Raw genomic sequence first — 21,571 nt, 5'->3', positions numbered from 1 at the left:
AGCAAATTTCCATTTTATTTTCTTAAGTTACTCTTTAAACAGCTGTTTGACATACACACACCCCCACCCCCACTGCCTGTCTTCTCTGTATGACATGCTCTCAAGAAATTATGTTTACCTGTTCTACTGGATATTAACAATTTAGCTATCTTAAAGAAGATTTAAGTATGGTGTTCAGAAGCTCTAAATTACATTTCAGCACTTGTTTAAGGGGTTTCCATGTCAAAACTTCCTGCTTAGGTCCTTCTAAGAAGAAGGACCATGAGAAGTTGGTGGTTTATTCACCTTATCAGTGAGTGCCAAAGCTGCTTAGCACAACTGGCTGAAGTTGTTTCGGAATCATGCCGATTATCTTCTGTTGCATCACCTACTCACAGGGATGGGGGAAGGCTACTGCTATTACCAGAATGTACAGTGCAATAACAAAGGAGCAGACTCCATCCTTCAACAAAGGACATACGTATCTCATCAGCTTATTCAGCTGCCAGTATTCCCTTGTAGTCCAGTGGCAATGTTTGAGGCACCACGAATCCAAATAGTCTTAAAAAGTTGCTTTCATGGTGTATGATTTTTTCCTTACAGAAAGACACTTGTATCTCATAGCACCTTTTATTATCACTATTTAGCACAAACTTAATACACAGCAATGGAAGGATTTTTCTTTTCCAGTTCAGAAACAAGCAGCATAACCTACCCCTCTCTAACAGCATATTTTAGTTATATTGCAAACCTGTATCTCTCATTATCGCTAAGCAGCTGACTCAAGTATGGAATCTGTTACAGAGTAAGCCACAAAACCTGTGAAACCACCACACTTGGCATGACAGCTGGTGATTACTTACACACAGCCAATTAAACCAAGTAAGGACAAGCACCACATGAAAACTTACTGTGAAGTGCAGTAAATTACTCTTTTCCTGCTCTCTGATGTACTGAATTCTCTAGAAAAAAGATGCTTCTGTCAGTAGAAAGGGAAGGAATCAGCTACTGCACTGCTTTTATGTTTCAGTACAGACAAGCTCCGGTAGACAACATATGTCTATTAGCCTAGCCTGAGTGTTGAGTCCAACACAGAGTACCATGCTTAAAAGAGTGACAAGCTTCTAAAAGGAAAGAGAAAACTTTATTAATAGTTACATAAATGTAGTAATTTCAGCTCAGAAATTGTTCCAGTTACAATACAATAGCATTTGCAATAAATAACATTTTCTAGAAACAGATTCCTAATATAAATTCTGTAATAGCTCACCCATCCACCCACAGGGAGAAGTGCTTTCATACAGAGACAAAATACACATGTACAGCTCATCTGCACCTGATTCATAGCCTGTGCAAAAATTGTTTGCCTTTGTTGCCTCCTCCTTAAAATTTTATTTCTAAACTTTGTATTTCCCTTTGTATTTCTGCCTTGGGGAGTTCAGGATATAAAAGGTACATAAAATGGGTTTTTCTTTGCTGCAGAAGTATGGGATTAGTATTCAAGTTAGGGATCCCTGATAAGCAATAACTGACATTAAGAAACTAATTCACCTCTATCCTGTTTCCGTTCTCCTGGAGGAACATTTTCCTCTCTCAAACCTCACCTAAATGGCAGAAGACTACATTTACTGTCATTTTATTACTACCTTCCCAAAGCTCCACCTGACTACTGCCTGTTACTGGTATACCAGGGGGCAAAACTAGTTTCACTTGAGGTTAAAAGCAGGAATAGAATGTTTGCCTAGGAACTCAATTATTTCAAGAACATCAGACTATCTAAGGAAAGTTTGCACCAGCACAGAGAACACGTCTACACTCACTCTCTCACTGTTAAGTTCCTTGCATGTGTGTGGACTTCTCTTTGCCCAAAGGAGACCAAGGAAAGGAAAACTGACATCATATAAGCCAACAGCTGACAGCACAGAACAGATGCTTGAACAGAACTTTTATCTGATACATCTGACAAAGGGAGAGTAAGACTGTTTACCTAAAAGGACAGAGTTGATCATCTATTCTTACATATGGAACAAGAATAACCTTTTTTCCCCTATGCAAATAAACAAATCTCTGTAATAAGACAGTTTGCATTTTGCTTTGTTTTCTCTACTTAATATGACAGGTTGAACCATAGGACAGATAATTTGGGTGTGGATCTCAACAGATTTGCCAAGGTAAATTTTGTTTCATACTGCAGTACAGTTTCGGTTAGGAAAATTAAATCCACAAGACAATTACCTGTTCGCAGCCATGGCAGTTTCATGCTGTGTATGTACTGCATTGAATACTACACTTGGGTACTGAACCTGTTTAATGCTTAGGAAGTTTTTTTCCAAAATATACTCCTTCCTTAAAATGCAAACAAATGCAGTCCTTTTACATAGCTGGACAATCCCTGCTTGTGTGTGTAAAACCATGATGCAAGTGAAAATCCAGCGCTTACACTTCAAGGCAACGAGGCACTGCAAATATCACCACACTGACTGCCTGTAACAAAAGGCAGTATCTTAGCAGTGCCAAACTGAACTATTCTTTATTTTCAGCAGATTCTGAGCCACACAGGACAAGCTCTATCTAGTCTCCTCTGCTTTTCAGTGCAGATGAGTCTTTTGGGAATAGCCCTATCCCTATTTCACAAATCAGCTGCCAGTACTCTTTCTGTATGTGAAGGAAAACTGTGTGCAGAAGTAAACGCGGGGACTGAGAATCTGCTTTTAACCTATAATAACCCAAACCAAAGGGTTAGAATCTAAATTCTGCCAATATGCTTGCACTGTTACAGCCAGTTTTCTGACCCTTTCATTCATGGTATGACCTGACATTCTGCAAGAAAGCAGTAGTTCTAGAAATAACAATTATACTGAATCAAGATACAAGCCTTGCTATAGTCTCTCCTAAATTCCTGACACAAACATGCTTGGCCAAGTGACACAAATGTGATACCACAAATTCACAGAGCCAGCTTCTGTGCAAGTTCCATATATTAAAAGCAAGCCTGGTCTTATGGTGAGAGGCATAACTTCTCTTCCCAAGCAGGTAGAATAATCAAACTAGTAGAATTCAGCAGCAGCTGAAAAATTTAAACTATATTCAACTTTGAAAACATAGCTAAAATACTATTAGCAACAAAGATATCAAAGTATCATCTAGAGAACTGAATTTACCAAGCAGCTTCCACTTGCTAGGGCCTTATACAATGAGAAATTGGTCTAATACTTCTTATTTGTTAGAGTGAGAAATACTTAGCCAAATCATGCATACGTTCTCATGGCACATGAACTTACCAGTGATCCAAAGATCTGAGCCCACCAGTGTGCATCCATGGGCAGGGGAACAGTCCTGGAAATTCTGCAGCATTAAGGAATGAAGGTTTATGACTCCTGGAGTTGTTTTACTAGAGAATCAGTTTTTCATTTTGGTGGGGTTTTTTTGTTTTGAAAAAAAGAAAAAGGTAATTTAATACCTTGGAAGAACAACATCCTAGGCTTCAGCACTGGCTTTAAAAACATAAAATAAACCCAAAAGATGTAAGTCACTAATTTCACAAAACTGACAGATGCTGCTGACTGCACTGACATGTCCTAGAAGGCAAGCTTCAAGATAAAGGCACACTGGAGACAGAATTTACAGAAGCATCAATGGCAGCACAGCACATATAAACTTGAAATTGTTTAAGCAACTTATTTGCTTGTTTAAAAATGCATGTTTCCAAGAGAATAATTCCTGCTAGAACATTCTGTGAAGTTGTTCAGAATGGATTAAGCCCAACATCTGGATTTCAAAGGAAAGAAATAAATTAGTATTTTGAGTGGGCTTTAACTTTTTTCAGGAACGCTTTAAAGTGAACACTGCTTTTATCATGTTAACACATATGGAGCAGGAACTGAAAGACATCAGAAGCTGACCTTGCTTTTGTTGATGAAGTTATTTAAAAAAATATATATATATATACACATATACACACACACTCTCAAGAAGAGGAAGAGTGTGATAAACCAGATTTGTTGCAAGAAATAGCCTAAAACCCCCATACACAGAGTTGAAACTTGGTTTCTGAAGAAAGCAAATCATACCATTCATACTGCACTTCGCTGGTGCGTATGGGAAAAACATGGACAACACCTGTATTAGCCCTTTTTAGCTCTTCACAGCCTCTCCCACCACAATGACTCCTGCAGCCCCACAAAGATCTCCAGAAAAATGCAGGGCTGGACACAAGGTAAATACTCCTCATTACTGCATTAGTAGCCTTAGGGACTGTTGCTGACTGCACTTGAGAATCAAAGGTAAGAAACAAGTTATGAGCATGCTATGTTGCTGCAACTTTTGACCACTGATTTCTTCCAGCCTAGATGGTTCTGACTGTTGCCAAGTCCATTACGAAGAGAAGCAGAGAAGCTACAGTGTTCAACCCAGCTACTCTGTTGTGTCAGACTTCTAAGAAAGGATGAAGCCCCAAAATTCTCTACTACATTATTCCTCATGATGGAGATGGGCTGTATCCCTTCCCTGACCCTTCTAAACTGCTCCCCTTGATCTCTATACTGCTCCATCCTCTGATAATGGGTTCTCTTCCACTGGATTAAAAAAAACAAAACAAAAAACCCAAAAAACCCTAAAACATTTTTAAAAAAATTCTTCAAAAATGCTCCCAGAGGAATGTTTTCTCCATCAAAACACATCATTCCTCCGTCTCAGCCCAAGACTCCAGTACATCAGTAGAGGACCCCCAGGAAAAGCTGATGTCATGGCTAAACAGTACTACTCACTACAAGTGACGACTATGTATAAAAGTCTGGTCTTCAGTTAGGGGTTTCAAAAGCAGTACCGGGGACATGATTTCAAAGCCTAACAAGCAGGCTGTGAAGAAATTATCCAGATTGTGAGCAAGAATGTCAGAACTGCAATACACCTACCCTTGCCAAAGACATAAAAGGATCTCTTTAGGCCAACACATCCAGTCACTGAATAGCCAGAGAGGAAAAAGTCAAAAAAATCTCATGTTCAAGCTAAAGTATTGCTCAGTACTGATTACCACGACAATGAAGGTACAATGAACGTCCAGCTCCACAAGGGTATTCTCCACAAACATTTCACTACACAAGTGCCTGGCGCATTCTTTAATTGAGTGCTTGATGCTGACAGATGAAAACTCAGCTGAGCATTCAGTCTTAAAAGGTCCAGAGCTCCTCAAAGTGATCTAAAAAGGTTGTTTGGGATGCTCAAAATGCTTCTGAAGGTGCATCACACCAAGTCCATCCTGCTACAGTTTCCTGGATGGACATGGCAGAGCCAAAGCAATAGGTCATTACAGAAGCAACCTAAGGCTAGAATTCCCTGCAGAAACCACACCTCCTATGTGAATAGTGGGAATGTTGCATCCTACAGGACACAGATATATCATGTTACATTACAGCTGATCCAGTGCAATCGCTAGTTGTTAACTTTCTCTGAAAACAAGAAAGTTTTCACCCGATGAACACTAACCTAGGAAAGGAAGTCACAGAGTACAGCTGGATAAAGACACTGCACTAAAAATGCTCTTCGTGTTTCTGTCCTAAACTGAAAATTAAGATGGAGCCTGTGGCCACATATTGCTCTCTATAGTTGTAAGGAACTTCATCTATTTTGGCTTTTGCTGTTGTAAATCACACCACTTCTCAAAGACAGCATTAGGAGCACATATGAATCTGTATGCCATTGTTAGTTACCATAGTTTGTAGCAGAACAGCCCTGGCTAGTTTTGTAGCAGTGATTTAGAAAAAAAGGCCTTCTGAAGTTCAAACATTCAGCACAGAACATGCTAGAAATAAGATGTGCTTTTTCTTATTCCTATGATGGTGACAAGAGGAGTTAGCTGACCATCTAATCCTTTCTCCTTCCTTCTGCCTTCCCCTACCTGTTCTAGAAATTTACTCTTTAATCTGCAATTAGTTGACATTTTAGGAATCTTTTGGTTCTGGAAAAACAGAGGTGGGCCAACATGTTTCAGATGTGTTGCACCAGTGTGTTCTGTGCTTTTACCCTCATTCAGTTATCTGTCTTTGGAGCTGTAGTTGAAGGAAACTCCATTTCTGATGGATCCATTTATAAGTGTTCTAGAATTCTCTCTTTCAATCTTTTCTCTGCTGAAGATAGTGTCCTGATCACTGTCAAACTCTGATTCAGAGACCATCAGACTGGAGTTGTGTTCTGTACTTCTGTGTTTTATACCTGACAATGAAAAAACAAAACAAATTCATTAGAAAGGTTTGGGTTTTTAGTAACATCTAACCATCTTCTCCCCTGCTGTGATATGAAAGGTAAGTGAAAATATTCTCTGCAGTGCAATGTAACAGCATACACCAATACAAAAACTGGCTTAGGAAGTATCATATACCATTTCAGATACTCTTATTGCTTCATTGCAGGCCCATCAGTTTATGACTCTGAAATATGAATATATGTATTTAAATTTGAAACAACTGGATTATCTTAGTACACACCCAATGAATTTTTAATAGCTTGAATCTGGAAATCAGTCTGTCCACTCAACAACCTTATTAACATGAGTGGCAATGAAACGTCATGGTTTCTACAGAAACATTATCTCCATCTTTCTAGGGCAGCAATTTCTCAGAATGATTTTGTTTCCTTGGATTTGAACATTTCCTGTGCTAAAAACTGGAAGTCAGGTAAATTAAAAGATACATAAACAGCAGCTGAAGTCTACTGATGTCTAACAGGGCACTTGTGGTTGAGGAGGGAACTGCTGTGCAGCAAAACAGCTCCAAATTAAAGCATGTGCTAAAGAGGAGGAAGGCTTACATGGAGAAAATCTGTGGGGCAATTAAATGTTCTAAATTAAGATAAACTGAAGCTCAGAGCAGAGGCTGAGCCCAAGGCTTTATTAAAGAAATTAACTGATTCTCCCCCAACGACTTCATTGTCTGTTTGTCTCTGCCATTCCCAAACTTGTAGGCCTGCTTCTGGGCTCATGCTGCCTACAAGAATCAATTCAGACACACCAGCTGCACGCCTAGTGGATGAGTTCCCAGGTTGCTGTATAGCACTTACCATATTTGGGCCGTAGCTCCATCCTCTCCTGCTCATCTATGTTATCTAGGATGGTGTATTTTGTTTTCTTTCTTATCTTTGTCCTCTTCCTGCTAAAAAGATAGTTACCAAAAAGACATTTAATTCTCACATACGCACATAAATCTGCTTCCCCTTCCTTTGCATACACATACCCCTATATACAGAACATCATTGTACTTTCTCACCTCTACTTAAAAATAGTTCCAGTTTGTACCTGAATAAGGCAGCTGCACAATATGGACAAGACAGTATAGTTTATTTGCTCTCTGATATGGAAAGATGAAGAAAGCAAGGCAGATTGATTTGCTCTCCTAAGCCACAGTTTGTTCAATTCCAACATAGTAACTATAGACACGGTAGATGAATATATTCATATGCCCCCACAGTTCACAGTGGAGAAGCCACCTTACTACTCAGCCAGCATTACAGCAACAACCAGCCTTGGCCTCCCTTCCATGATCTTCTATAGCGTTCATCTGGCAACTCAAAGTTTTTAAAAGCTCCAAATCTCCAGCCAAATCTTGAGTCTACACTGTCTTTTTCATGCAGTTTCCACAAGGCAAAGGGAATCTCTTGCTGTTCTGTCCTGTGCAGTAATTCCCTCCTCTTTTCCACAGGAATTTGTATCAACCAGCCCTCACTCTCAGACACAAGCCACATGAGGACAAAGGACAGAAGCAGCTGAACTCATTAAAAATCCCTCAAATAATCATCCAATATACACAAGCCTGTGAGGCTCCACACCACACTGTGGAGGTGGAATGGGACACACTTTACTATTTAAAGTTTTCTACTAACAGCACTGTTCCTTCAACCATAAAAATAAAATCGGTATCGACTCCCACACATCCTTTACATACTGTAAAGACACCCTAGAAAAAGATGAAAATCCAGAAAGATTTTGATGGCATTTTATTTTTGCTAACACCTGAACAAGCTATCTATTTGCTGAGCTGTTTGAGCTGCAGCAAAAACACTTGCTCTACTGACAGAACTTGCAGGGGCTTGTCACTTGAAAGAGAATTTCTTATCAGCTCACTAGGAAAGACTGGAGGGGAGGCAGAGAGGGAAACAACATTCAGTAGTATGAGTGTTCCTGTTTAAGGAAAGGGGAAGCAAGAAGTCTGCATGACTGAGATCACTACAGTACTCCTTGCCTGAAAGCCACATGCAGCCCAGCCACCCACCCTTCCTGTCCAAGGGAGACACGAGACTGGGAGCAGATCCTTTCCCATGGCCTAGAACATTCCTACATCAGTGACCTTCAGGGTGTGCCTTTTTTTCTTAGTATGGAGTACCTGCAGGACTCAGTAGGAGACTGAAGATCTGCAGTATACTCTCAGCATTTTAACATTAATTATCACTTAATGTGAAGGGTACTGCAATATTAACTTTTTGGTTTTCATAATGCAGAAGAGCACAGACACACAAATGGATACTCCTTTTTTCAAAAGAAGTGTGTGTCTACAGAAACAGATATAGGAAGCTCCTCACATGTCCAAAATGAGCTCAGTGATTTAGTGCTATGGACTGGACTAAAATGTGGCGGTTGTGTGCAATTTTTGCATATACCCCATCAAAAAGAAACACAAATCATGTACCTTTTGCAGCAGCAGATGCAGAACCAGGTAAGCCCTACCACGACCACAATCAAAATAAAAACAGATACAGTCACATAGAGTATACTCCACTCTGAAAAAAGAAACACAACAGTGCTTTTTAAGGTCATATGAAGAGAATAACTTCTAATACAACTCTATTAAAAAAACCAATCCTGAGGAATGGGGAGTGGCAACAGGAATGTAGGAAAACTCAGGACCATCATATTCTTTTAAGAATTCATAAAAATTTTTAGCCTTTAAGATTAGAAGTGCACATTAGAAAATTTTCTTCCTCTCAAATACCTTTTACCGTCCCAAGATACCTGAAGTCTGTGTGGGAACTGACAGTCCTGCAAAGGGTCACGGTTACCACCTCAGTTATCATTCCCTAACTGAAATAAACAGAGGATGTATACTCTGGGTCTGGCATTTTAGTAGTGCTTTAGAAGAGGAGCTGATTAGAGGTAGATCCTTCTACTCGCACATTTATATTTATAAATCCAGGAAAACAGGAAAGGATACAGACAGATGTGCAATAAATTGAACTCCAACATGTGTATACTCACAGTTGTCAGTGTTACCAGGTTCTAAAGGTCAGTATTGGTCAGTCCAGAACACTGATGTTTTCTTTGCTTAGATCAGACCATACTTCTGGCACAGCAGCATCAACTGCCCACTCAGAGAAATTGAAATTGCTGCCTCTTTTCCAGCTTTGCAACAGTCCTACTCAAAAGCTTTGCAATGCTTAACGTTATTCAACAGCCCCTCCAACTGGCCCCAAATTGTTGCAAAATCTCTTTCCCATTACCAAGCTTTCACACTCTTTTCATCAAATAGTGATTCTCTTTAAAATCTAGGCTACTACTGTCAAGACATCATTTCAGGAAATTATTCAAATATCTTTCTATAGAAAGGTATTGTTGGGCTGGAAAACACAGACTGTTTTAGTCTTCTCTCAGCATCTACCTCCTAAGTATTCCCCGTTCTGAGAACAAATAATCAACAGTCTCACAAGACGACAAGTTACTCTTGAAATATATCCCACAACACCCAAACTCACCACAATTACTCTCTCCATCATTTAGATAACGATGAATCAAGTTTTCCATCCACAGCTGGTAGCAAATGCAGCGCTTTGTTATGGGGTCACAGTGCCCATGTCCAGAGCATTTCAAAAGACAGGCTAAGAACAGAACCAAACATAGGGTCAGTTGTGTAAATGTCATACACCCTCTTAATGTAAGACTAGATTGGTGGCAAAGTGTCTGCTCATAACACTGTGATATGTTTTGAAACTCCCTTTCCTTTGGGCCTATGTGTCAAATAGATCTACAGTTTAGCAGACTGCTGGCTGTGAGGAGAAAGAATGTAATCAGAGTATATTTATAACAGGACAACAATCCTTTTCAACCAGTAAACAAAGACTGAATTTACTATACCATCAGTACCTATTTTATCACTGGAGCTTGCTTACTTTCTTTGTATTTGAATTGTTGTGTCCTGATTTTAAATTATGGAGAAGTCATGTCTGTAATACCTACGTATCATAAAGGGTTGACATTACTATTGAAGCTTAAAATAAGCTTAGAAGTTCAAGCATCTTTTTGGGCAAAAGAAAGAGTTCATTATAGGAAACCCCAGCAGCCTGTGTACATTGCAAAGATTAGAAGACTAGGTGGTAACATAGCGATCACCTCTTTTGTTTGATACAGGCAGACAAGAACAAGTTAGATTACAAACCTATTTACTGAACTCTAAAAGCCCTGAAGGAAGCAGAGATACGAAACATAGCTACTTTATGGCTATATTAAGTTTTGCACATCTTCTAAGAAAAGGCAGTAAGTAGGTAGGGTATCTTTATCCTCATTCCACAGGCCTTCCTGATGCAGACCAGATTAGGATGTGCTTTTGCCTGCTGATACAGATGATGTCTTTTAAAAGTAACTCAGACCAGTCTACCTACCACAAATCACGAAGCATTTTAAGTACTGTCCTCAACATAATCTTCTGTAAAGCTACACCCACCAAGCCCAGACACCAGATGGCAGACAGAAGGACTTCATGCAGTGTTTCCAGGTGCTATGTTAGCCAAACGTCTGCAAAGTTCCGAGATGAGCAAGCACAATCCAAAACGTACCAGCCGTGTCAACTCGTAGGACTTTAAAAAGCAAGAAGTCAGCTTTCTGCTTCAAAAGCTGCACGTGCAGAGTCCGTGACACATCTGATGCTTTGATCACTGTGGCAGGATGCCCGTTCTGCACGTAGAACACAACTGCGGTGCTGCAGAAAGAACAGCTAAGGTCAGGACTGCTGTCACAGATCACTTTCGTCAGGCATTCAGCAATAAAGGCATATAGCCTTTAGTCTTTTTTGTTTCTGGAAAGCCAATGTCACCACTGACAAAGATTAGGGAACTCTCTCCGTGGAGGAGTCAACTGATCTTCATTCTGAGCTGGAAGCACTAGCAGTTCTCTGGCTTCTCAGTTTCAGAGAAGACAGGTGAGGATAACAGCAAATATAATTCCCTCCTTGGTCTTCCTGACTTTTGCTTTAAGAAGTATGTATACATTTGCTTTCTCCACTCTCATGTAGAGCCTGTCACAAAACACTCCGAAGCAATTTCACTAACTTTAGGAAATTGTATTTAATAGGAGAAAAAGCTCAGAAGCAAAGGACCCAGAGTACTTCATGTGGAAGCCCTCCTGCCCCGTCATCCACAACTTTTAAGTTGGGTGGTGTTGATCTCACCCTGTATTACACACTTCAGGGAACATTTTAATTTGAAAAGCTCTGACCAAAAATATCATAGCTATAAATACTAGACTTTCCAAACTGTGTTTTTAAATTTTAAGAGGTTCCCCAAGAGCTAAATAAACACCAAAATGGGTTTTAAATTACCAAGTAGTTGACAAGAAGTAATTTAAAGCTAACTCATGTCAACAGGTTCTACCAATCATGCTGAGAAGTTTCTCTGGGTACGCACAGCCATCTCTAGCACTCTACACCAAGGAGAGGGCGTATTTCTTCTTCACAGTAAAATACCACATTTAAGAGAATCCACTGTGGAGTGTTCTGTGCAAAAAATGGATTTTCACCACCAGTTATATGGGAAAATGTTTATAAAATATTACAAACATCAAAACCACGGAGAAGAAGTAGGAGAAAAAAGAGGGAATAAAATAGATTTGATCAAATAGAGCTGGAACCTTATTTTGAAATGCAATACATGTTTCACTGTGAGAAAGTCTGTTTATCTTGCTCCATTCAGCATTTGGAAAAAACAGAAGCACTGTATGGAACAAGACACTGAAATACATATGCATGTACTTTCTTTAAAGGAAAAAAAAGGTATATAGAAAAATTGGGGTTTTTTTTTTAAACAAAACACTTCAGTTCTGAGCCTCCACAGAGTTTGCTTCATCAGTTTTCTACCACAGAAGAAATTCACCTTTTAAAGTATATTCTGTTGAGAAGTATAGCATTTTTTGTCATCTTAGGAAAGATTATTTTGCAACTAATTATGAGCTGTGAGAGAGGCAAAGAAAATCACAAGTCCTCCTGGCACAGCAGGACATCTTTGTACCTTATATCTGAGTAGGCTTGTATCTTCTGAACTTTGATATCTGAATCCAAAACATTCAGCAATACAGCCAGCTGTCTCACCAGAGTGTCCTTCTGCTGCTCACTCAGCTGTCCCACTCCAACCTGCAGGATCAGCTCCACCAGACCACTCCTTTTGGGATCTGACAGAAGAAGAACATGCTATTCCTTCAGAGCCTGGCAGATCCTTCAGTACAACATGCATTACTTGAAAATATTTATTAATACTGTAGTTTTCTGCATAAGACCCATATTACTGATAAGCCAACTCTTTCATGTACTTAGAGAAGTACTTAGCCTATATCATCACATTCTCTCTGAAATAAACGTAGTGGGTCCTGAGATAGCAACCCATCTTTTCAATACAAATAAAGTACTTCAGGGTGCACTTTCAGCATTTACACATTTCTGTGCAGAAGAGCAACTTCTGTTCCCTTAAATGCTGCCATCTTAAAGTCAGAGGTAAGGACTACATGAGTCCAATTACCAAGTTCACTGCTAATTATCTTACTGACTACCACCCAGGAAAAGGGAGCCAAAGATGGACTTGTATGCAAGCATGCAAGACTGTGAGTGAGTCTAAATGAGGATGGTTAATTTGAGAAGTATTGGGTATGTTTACCCTGCCTACCCTTACAAACTGAGAGTTCTGTTAAATAGTACTTGAACTTCTAGAGTGTCTTGCAAACAAAACAAACTTCACAGATATCCCATGAGAATCATAATCCATTTACTACGACTACATTCAACAATAAAGTAAGGAACAGAAATAAAATCATTGCCAGGAGCCAGACAAACAAGGTATCTCTGACAGACGAAGATTTCACACTCTCTTCCTGACACTTCAACTTCCATCCTTTAGCTATTTCACCTGCATTTACAACCCCCTGAAATTCTTTCAGGATTTTTTTTGTCTTTCAGGATTAAAGAAGAAAAACAAAAAAAAACACAGTTTCAACCATCAAACAAAAACATTTGTACTTAAATTTAATGGTCAGCTCCTATCTCTTTCTACTGGCCAAACTAATTAACAACCAGAAAAAGAAACAAAAAACCTACAGTGAATGAGAAGCAACAAAAGCCTAATGAAAATATTAACCAGTAAGTATAGTTGTTATCTACTTATGGTGCCAACTACAGGGACTGTAGTAGTTAAGAATCCAGATGTCAACTTTTAACACACTTGGGCCTAGTCAGAGAACAGTAAGAAGTTAGGAAAATAGAGACCTGTTTCCTCTGTGTTTTAACTTGAGAGATTCTCATCAACATCTAAATAAATAAGTGAAAAGGAGAACACAGATGTGGTATTCACAACATGTCGATGACCTTTTAATTGTCATACCAGGCCGCACTTCAACAGTTGCTGAATCAACATCTGAGTCTCCCTTAGCATCCGTCACTTTCAAGTGGAAAGTATAGGTTCCTTCCACCAGATTAGTTAACTGCAGTACTGCCTCGTGGTCTGAGCCATGGATCACATCCTGCAAAAACAAGGTCCAGAATAGTTACATCCTCAGAGAAAGATGCAGGTGTCATTATCGAGTCGGCTATCTGGTATGATGGTATGTGTTCTTGCTTTGACTTTTGGGACAAATGTGACCTACCCAGAGTTTATAGCAGAGTAATGAAATTTGGAAGGGACAGTCTGCATACTATGGATATTTTCATTAAAAATACCCCAGAGAGAAGAGCTGACAATCTGAAGAACTCATCTGCTTGAAAATCCAAGACAGCTACATTAATATTTTTCAATGTTTTTCCAGTATCCCTAGTTCTGCTGTCTTAACTCCTAATTTCCTCTCCTTGGAGTTCATGTATTTTCAACTATCAACAATGCCAGCTATATCTAAGCTAAACCTCTTCCATTCTTACACACTCACGTGAATTGCTTCTAGAAGCTTTTTTTATGATTTTGCTTTTTGTCCTCTTCCAGTACTTGCTGATTTGCCACTATCTTCCTGAGGGCAAAGAGCTGTCCACAACACTTCTTGCAAAAAGGGAAAAAAATTATCCCAGTTTTATTAACTGACAAATAACTGAAGTTTATAATCAGGTATTTCTCCTGTTAGCCCCACTCAGAGAGTAGAATCCACTGCCCTAATGCCCCAGGCTATTCACCATCATCTGCGAAGGAAGGTACCTAAGCATCTAATGCCAAACACCATTTTTGCCTTAAAGTTTTACCTCATATGGTACCAGGCAGGATTCCTTAATCTTTATTTGTACTTCTTGCTCTCTCAGACCCTTCCTCCTTTAGAATATCTGAATTTCAGATAATCCTTTTCTCTCAAACACATTACTGTCATATTATCATCAATTACTCTTAAACAGACACAGCTTTATTCTTCTGTCTCGAGTCTTTCCCAACTAAGTTTGCATTGCTGCAGTCCTTAGTTACTGTATTCTCTAGCTGTACTGAAAATATCACCAGCCTCTTGAACCGCAGCATTACAGAGAGCAGGGGAGACAAACCAGAAACAAGGCACCACACCTGACAGCATCTTATGGGTCATACCTGCTCTCCCTGCTGCAGTGGTGTTATGTGCATAACAAAAGCCAAATTTCGTTACAACCTTCAAGAAACTCACCCCAGCTGCTGGGCTTTGACCATCCCGAATCCACAAATATGACACAATCCCCTGGTCATCAGCAGACCCTGAGCCATCCAAGGTAACAGAGTTGTTTGGAAGCACTAGAACATGCTTCCCACCAGCATGTGCCCGGGGTGGACTGTTGTTTTCTAGCCATAAAAATAGTGGAGAAGGATTTGCTTTCAAAACATGAAATGACATGCCATTGCCAATACACCCACACTGCAATTCTTTACCTGATGATTACAGACAATAACAACAGAACCTCATGTCGAAGCTACAGGGAAAGAATGACTGCGTATACAAAATCTGGCTCTGAGCATATTGCAGTCTAATAAAAACAGAGGTGCACCATAAGGAGAAAGACCTTTTTCAAAAAGCATTGTGGGATATTCTATTTACAGTCTCACAATAACTTAAACATCAGATCTTCTCAGTCAAGCAAAAAGATTTTCTGCCTACTTAGAAACACAGTCCAGCAGGAGATCACCATGCTGGGACCTTTTCATCTGGAAAATCACTTATTACCCAATAGAAGCTTGTGCAAGATCTTGTATCTTCAAAATGCCTGTATTTAGGCAAAATGCAGTCAGGAAACTTAAGAGCAAGTCTAATTCCCAAATATTTTTTGCTCACCACTAGCACTGAAACTAAGGCATGCATTGGGCACATGGTGAAAAAAAGTCAAAGAAACATGAACATGATCTCTTTCCAGAAACCAGACATCACTGATTTTTTTTAGAACACAACTGGTAAGCCAGGGCTCAAGGAAGCTGTGGAGCTGAGTGAAATACCTCACTGGACACAAATAGTTGGCCCCAGGCAGATCTCAGGGGTGTTGGCTGTAACAGCATAGGGTTGTCTGTGATACAACTGATCTTGTCTCTTCCAAGTAAAATGAGTTGACTAAATTTGATTATTGGAAAACTGAGTATTTTTAATACTGAACCTGCAACTGTAGACAGAACTTACTGTGGCTACACCTCACAGCACAAACGAGACCATGGACACATTTGGGCAGAGCTGTTGCCGTCTACTTCTAACTGAATACTAACTGAAACTCTGAAAAAGTTCAAGCAATGATGCACATGAGTAAAACAAAGTCCAGCTTCTTCTCCAAGATGCACATGGGTGCAAGTTGGGAAGTGCAAGTACAAGTTGGGAAGAGAATGGATTGGGAGCAGTCAGCATAATGCCACTAAGCCTTGAAGAGAAAGACTTGGGGTGTTGACTGACAAGAAGCTCAGCATGCCCCCGCAATGTGCACTTGCAGTCCAGAAAGACAAGTGCACCCTGGGCTTGCTGAAGTCAGCACATCCCTGGGAGGGTCCAAGGCCAGGTTGGATGGGACTTTTGAGCTACCTGGTCTAGTGGAAGGTGTCCCAGCCTATGGCAGGGGTTTGGAACAAGATGATTTTCAAGGTCCCTTCAAACCCAAACCATTCTATGATTCTATGAGTATCCTGTTGGGAAAAAAACCCCAAAAAACATGAAATACCCCATAACACCACAACTCTTTCTCTGTATAATTTAAAAAAAAGCCCAAACAAAACCAAACCCACCACAACAACACATCACTGAAAAAAAAATAAAACCAGGTCTTTTAATACTAAATTTTTAAGTGGAAACTGGTTCACTGAGATGTGACTTCTTGGATGTTACCTTAAAATCCACAGTAAAACTGCTTTTCTGCTCAAAGCTTAATTTCAAACATAAAATAAAAAAATATCTTCTTAATGATGTAGACATACAATTGTCAAAAATACTATTTTGGAGCACATTTATTACAAATAATTTTGCATATATTGAACACTAAAACAGCTTGCATAAAATGAAATTCATTCTGCCAGTCACTCACAATACTACTTTACTAAAAAAGAGCAGTTAAGTCTTCTTAAACACATTTGAAATATAACAACAAATATGTTACACCTTTCTGTTCTGATTTCCTTCACATTAGGTCAGTGACTGAATGAACTGTCCAGCTGCCCACCACGCCCTAAGAAGCAGCAGCCAGGCTTACCTTCCTTCACAGTAATGGAGAGCACAGATGCACTGCTCAAGCCCTGCTGGTCTTTCACAGTCAGCCTGAAGCGATAGGTACCAACCTGGAGACCAGTCACAGTTGCTATTGCCTTGTCATCATTTTCCATCTGTACAGAGCTTGGCCCACTGAAACAAAACATCTCACAAAAATCATCGCGCCTAGCCAGCCAGACTCTGAGTTCAGCAGCACTGCTCAGGCCTTTTGCTTTTATGTGTTGTAGTTCTACTACTGCTATAAGCACTGATGGTTAAAGAACTATTTGAGACATGAGTTTAGAGAATTGATTAATACTTTCTTTCAAGACATTAAAAGCACCCAAGCACACATCTCCACCTATGAGAAGAGCAGAAAATATCCCCCAGAACTTCAACCTCACCATGGTTCTATTTCATGGGAGAATGCACATGATATTGCTCTAAGAGAAACTCACAATCTGTACAGGCTGCCAGCAGACCTCTTCCTGTACCAGGTATGACAGCTGCATGAGCTAAAATACCCTGTCCTTTTATTAAGGATCAGTTAGATTTGCACATAAACGTACAATTATAAGCTTTTGTAAAACATTTTCAATCACCATTCAAGAGTCATTTAGTCACCCGTTACTGAAAGTTCAGGCAAAAATGACTGACACTTTACTGTTCAACAAAAAAGTGATTGAAAAATCTTAGTTCTAAGCACTAATGGAAAAACTGTGTATTACAGGAGGGTACCCAAGCCTGCTACTTGCTTTTTAACAGGAGACACAGAAGTTCCTGTAATTTTCTCTTAATTTTATAAAAGTAGGCCTCAAAATGAAACATTGCAAACATAGGTAGAGACTACCTATGGTAGGTCTGAGCTTTTCAAGTTCAACTTAAAATTACTATTTCTTATGCTATTACTACTCAAGTGGGATGGTCCTGAAAGCAGTTCTCTAACAGAGCATCATTCAACACAATTGCATAAGAGGCTCTAGATTAAATCACTTTCACTTTGCTCTCTATTTTACTGGAGATGAGTAAAATCTTTAGATACCTGATATTTTCCCAATGATAGAAGACAATGCCTTGATCATCTTGGCTTTTGCTTCCATCCAGTGTAGTACTTTCTACTGGGAAGGTCAATTCCTTGTCAGGGCCAGCCACTGCTACTGGAGGACTGTTATTTTCTGCAAAATTAGTATTTAGTGTATGACATTTTAGTGTATGCCAGTCACTGGCAAGGCTTGCCCATGAGAGGGAAGATTTTACACAGAGTATTTTAATAAAATTCTGATATATTGGTTCAAAAGGTACAAACCACAAGTATGACACGCACAAGCCAGCAGCTGGGAAAAGTCAACTCTGCGATAAGCCAAATCCCACAGCAAGTACTTCCCTTTTTCATAGTCATATCTGAAAGCACAGTCCCAGTCCCAAAAATCTTGCTGCATACTCAATGCATTACATAAAATGTCACAAAACATGAGTGGTGGAGTATTCTCCTGGTTCCACCAGTCCACCTCTTTTAAAATCTCCCACACAAATATGATTCTTTGCCCTCAGAGAAGATACTGACCCATTCTGTCTGCTGCTTAAGGCCAGCATGATGCCACTAAGTTAATGTCGAATCAGAGCCTTTGAGAATTTAGTGCAGAAATATATGACCTGTTACTCTGTTTTCAGCCTCTGCTTTTGTGACATGGTAAAACTGACAATGCTACAATTTTCCTGGGTTTTTATGTACCCTTTGTCTTGACTTTAGCAATAACATCTTTCTAACTCCACACTATAATGGGTCTAAAAGGCTCCACCACAATTCATGTTCTTGATTCCTGCAGTGAATGATTGCTGTAAAATTGCCCCAGAAGGGATCACCTACAAAAGATTTGTATTAAGCAACAACAGGAAGATAAAACATTGCCCCACAGTAGAATGTGAGACCTGCACATGGGCAGAAAAGGCCACTGTGGATGCAACAGGCAAACATACTGTGAAAAAAAGAAAAAAAAAGACATTTAAAAAATCTCATGAAGCCCAGACCATCTGAGCTTATTCATCTTTTGGCTCCCAAACCTAAATAAACATGTGAAAGATGCAGCTTTTGAAAAGTCCTTGGCTGACACTTTTCCCTAGGAAACACAATGCAATTCATTTGAGTGAATTCAAATCACACAAGGACTCTTGCAGGAGAATTGCAAAACAATAAGAAAACTGAGCAAAGCACTGATTGATACTCTGAGCAGCTTTCAAAACAGACTTTGTAGGACATTAAACTCAAGAGCTACAATTTCGCTTTTACAAGCACACTCAAACAGATCTCTGTTGCCTTACATAACCAGGCTGGTGTGAACCCTCAGGATCACCACCTGGATTGTGTATGATTCTACACTTGACTGCCTGCTTTGAAAGCAAATGGAGGTGGACAAGTCCTTGATCCAGGGGTACCAGGCATTCAAGCTGCCACGTCAGTGGTGCAATGTGGGGAGAGGAGGTGTTGGAGAACAGCACCAAGGCACCAGGCTGGGCCAGCCCTGAGGGACCCAGACATGCCTGCACCGACTTACCAGGCTGCACGATCAGTGTGACCTCGGCTGTGGAGCGCTGCCGTGCAGAGTCTGTCACAGTCAGCTGGAACGTGTAATCTCCCTCCTGCATTGCAGAGAGCTGCAGGTACGGCGTCCGCACCCCCTTCGCAGCATCGGTAAGGACAGAGCACGAGAGAAAACAGAAATGGTTGTGGGTAATGAAAGGTCTTACAGAGCAAATGTAAGAGATAAGAAGTGTTTAAATTCATGAATACAATGTTTCAGCAAGGAGTTTATGCACTTTGCAGATAAAGAGGAGGCTTAAAATCTGGCGCACAGACAGAGGTAATGTGTTCACTATTGCGAATATTCACTGTTCCTACCAACCCAGAGAAATATATCTATAAGCAATAAATCCTAATCTCTTCTGTTCGTATAACCACTGCATTATTTTTCCACAACATAATTGTGAAATACATGGAACCTTACTATTCTCAATCAGGAAATTAAACACTGATGATAATTCCTACAGCTTATTCCATTTCCTTAGGGATATTTTAAGAACAAACATCATGACATCCTTTAGTACTTATAAAAACTGTTAAATGCAAAACCAAGCTTGACTTGAAGACAGATAGACAGGGTTATGGGAAAAAACCCCCCATATTAAACAAGACAGATCTGTCCTGAGTTTACTCTTTCAGCAGTATTTGCTGATACCTATAGAAGCTCATTAAATGACTGGGCCCAGCTATAGATCCTTTTGCTAATAAAATGAACATTTGTGGCATCTCTCATATGAAGAATACCAAATCATAATGCAATTAGGTTTGGCTTTTTTTGGGGATAAAGATGATAATAAGAACAAAGGGACTTGATAAACAATTACCTAACCAGAAGAGGTACTTGTTACATTGCACTCTAACAGTGGATATCATGTAACACACCACAGACCAGTATCCTCCGGAGTGGTCCAGAGAAGGCACACAAGATGGCTCAGATGGCTGGAGCACCTCTCCAAAAAAAGGCTGAGAAAGTTGGGGTTGTTCAGCCTGAAGAAGAGAAGGCTCTGGGCAGACCTCATTGAAGTCTTCCAGTATACCTAAAGGGGGCTTATAAAAGGAGAGAGAGGGACTTTGTATATGGGCAGATGGTGACAAGACAAGAGGGAATAGCTTCAAATTGAAAGAGAGCAGGGTTATATTAGATATTAGAAGAAATTATTTACTCAGAAGTGGTGAAGCACTGGCACAGGTTGCCCAGAGAAGCTGTGGATGCCCCATCCCTGGAAGTGTCAAGGCCAGATTGGATGGGGCCCTGAATAACCTGGTCTAGTGAGTGACATCCCTGCCCGTGGCAGGGTGTTGGAACAAGATGATCTTCAGTGTCCCTTCCAACCCAAACCATTCTATGATTCTGTGATCCTCAGCTTCAAGCACATGAAGAAGATTACTTGTAGAGGGATTCCTTGTGGAGTGGGGGCATACGATACCCCAGGAGAGCTTGGGCACCCCAGAAGTACCCCTGACGGGGCCTCAGGCTGAAGATAGGCTTGCTACGCACCTGCTAGCTGGCAGCCTTGAACAGCCTTGGGAAAAGGTATACACTGGTCAGCTCCCCTGCTGCTTAGAGGCTTTCTCCTGGGAAAGGGGTGTGAACTTTGCAAAGTATAACTTGGTGAAAGTAAACAAAACTGGAGCATGATGCTCAAATCGTATCTGTGTTCGTGTCATGACTCCGGCTGGTTCCCCTGCACCTGGGACCCCCCCCCCCCCCCACTAGTCTGTTGAAAAGAAACTGTAACATGCACTTGCACTTCCACATTAAATACCCAATGAATCCATTGGATATGTTAAGCTGTCATTCCTTTCCTTCAGAAAGGTTGTTTTAAGATTGAATGGCTCTCAAAAACTACAAGTTCAGTTTGTTTAGGTGCTTTTGGAAAGTTTTTGACTTGGTGAATGACCAGAAATAAGTTGTTATGCTGTAAGTCCTTCTATAATTCTTAAATTTCCTCTACAGTGTAGGCTTGCATTAATAATATTATTCCTTTCCTAAACAGATCTACAGAGCAATCTCTTTCCAGTTCTGAAGGTCTAATGCATTTGCCAACCTGGCAGAAATCGTCTCTTATAAAAAATGGCTTCTGAGTTCCAGCTGGCTTCATTACATTAATTATCTCAACAGCCTACAG

General features: G+C 40.1%; 1 protein-coding gene across 3 annotated transcripts in view; it reads right to left on the bottom strand.

Annotated features, from left to right (window-relative positions):
• Positions 1-1,104: 1,104 nt before the first annotated feature.
• The window catches only part of KIAA0319 (KIAA0319 ortholog), a 58,314-nt gene continuing 37,847 nt past the window's right edge, over positions 1,105-21,571 (bottom strand). For 2 of the 3 annotated variants that reach the window (XM_048307527.1, XM_048307535.1), the window contains exons 11-21: positions 19,417-19,540; positions 17,907-18,039; positions 16,869-17,017; positions 14,843-14,994; positions 13,597-13,735; positions 12,238-12,397; positions 10,792-10,934; positions 9,715-9,837; positions 8,655-8,745; positions 7,033-7,124; positions 1,105-6,189 (exon numbers count right to left, since the gene is read on the bottom strand). In XM_048307527.1, coding sequence (XP_048163484.1) covers positions 6,011-6,189; positions 7,033-7,124; positions 8,655-8,745; positions 9,715-9,837; positions 10,792-10,934; positions 12,238-12,397; positions 13,597-13,735; positions 14,843-14,994; positions 16,869-17,017; positions 17,907-18,039; positions 19,417-19,540 — 1,485 coding nt within the window. In that variant the 3' untranslated portion in view covers positions 1,105-6,010. The remainder of the gene's footprint in view (positions 6,190-7,032; positions 7,125-8,654; positions 8,746-9,714; positions 9,838-10,791; positions 10,935-12,237; positions 12,398-13,596; positions 13,736-14,842; positions 14,995-16,868; positions 17,018-17,906; positions 18,040-19,416; positions 19,541-21,571) is intronic. The other variant, XM_048307544.1, reaches the window with a different exon arrangement.

This window comes from Corvus hawaiiensis, chromosome 1 (assembly GCF_020740725.1).
Source record: "Corvus hawaiiensis isolate bCorHaw1 chromosome 1, bCorHaw1.pri.cur, whole genome shotgun sequence".
Lineage (NCBI taxonomy): Eukaryota > Metazoa > Chordata > Aves > Passeriformes > Corvidae > Corvus > Corvus hawaiiensis.
The sequence above is the reverse complement of the archived record's forward strand: the minus strand, read 5'-3'. Positions and strand labels throughout refer to the sequence as shown.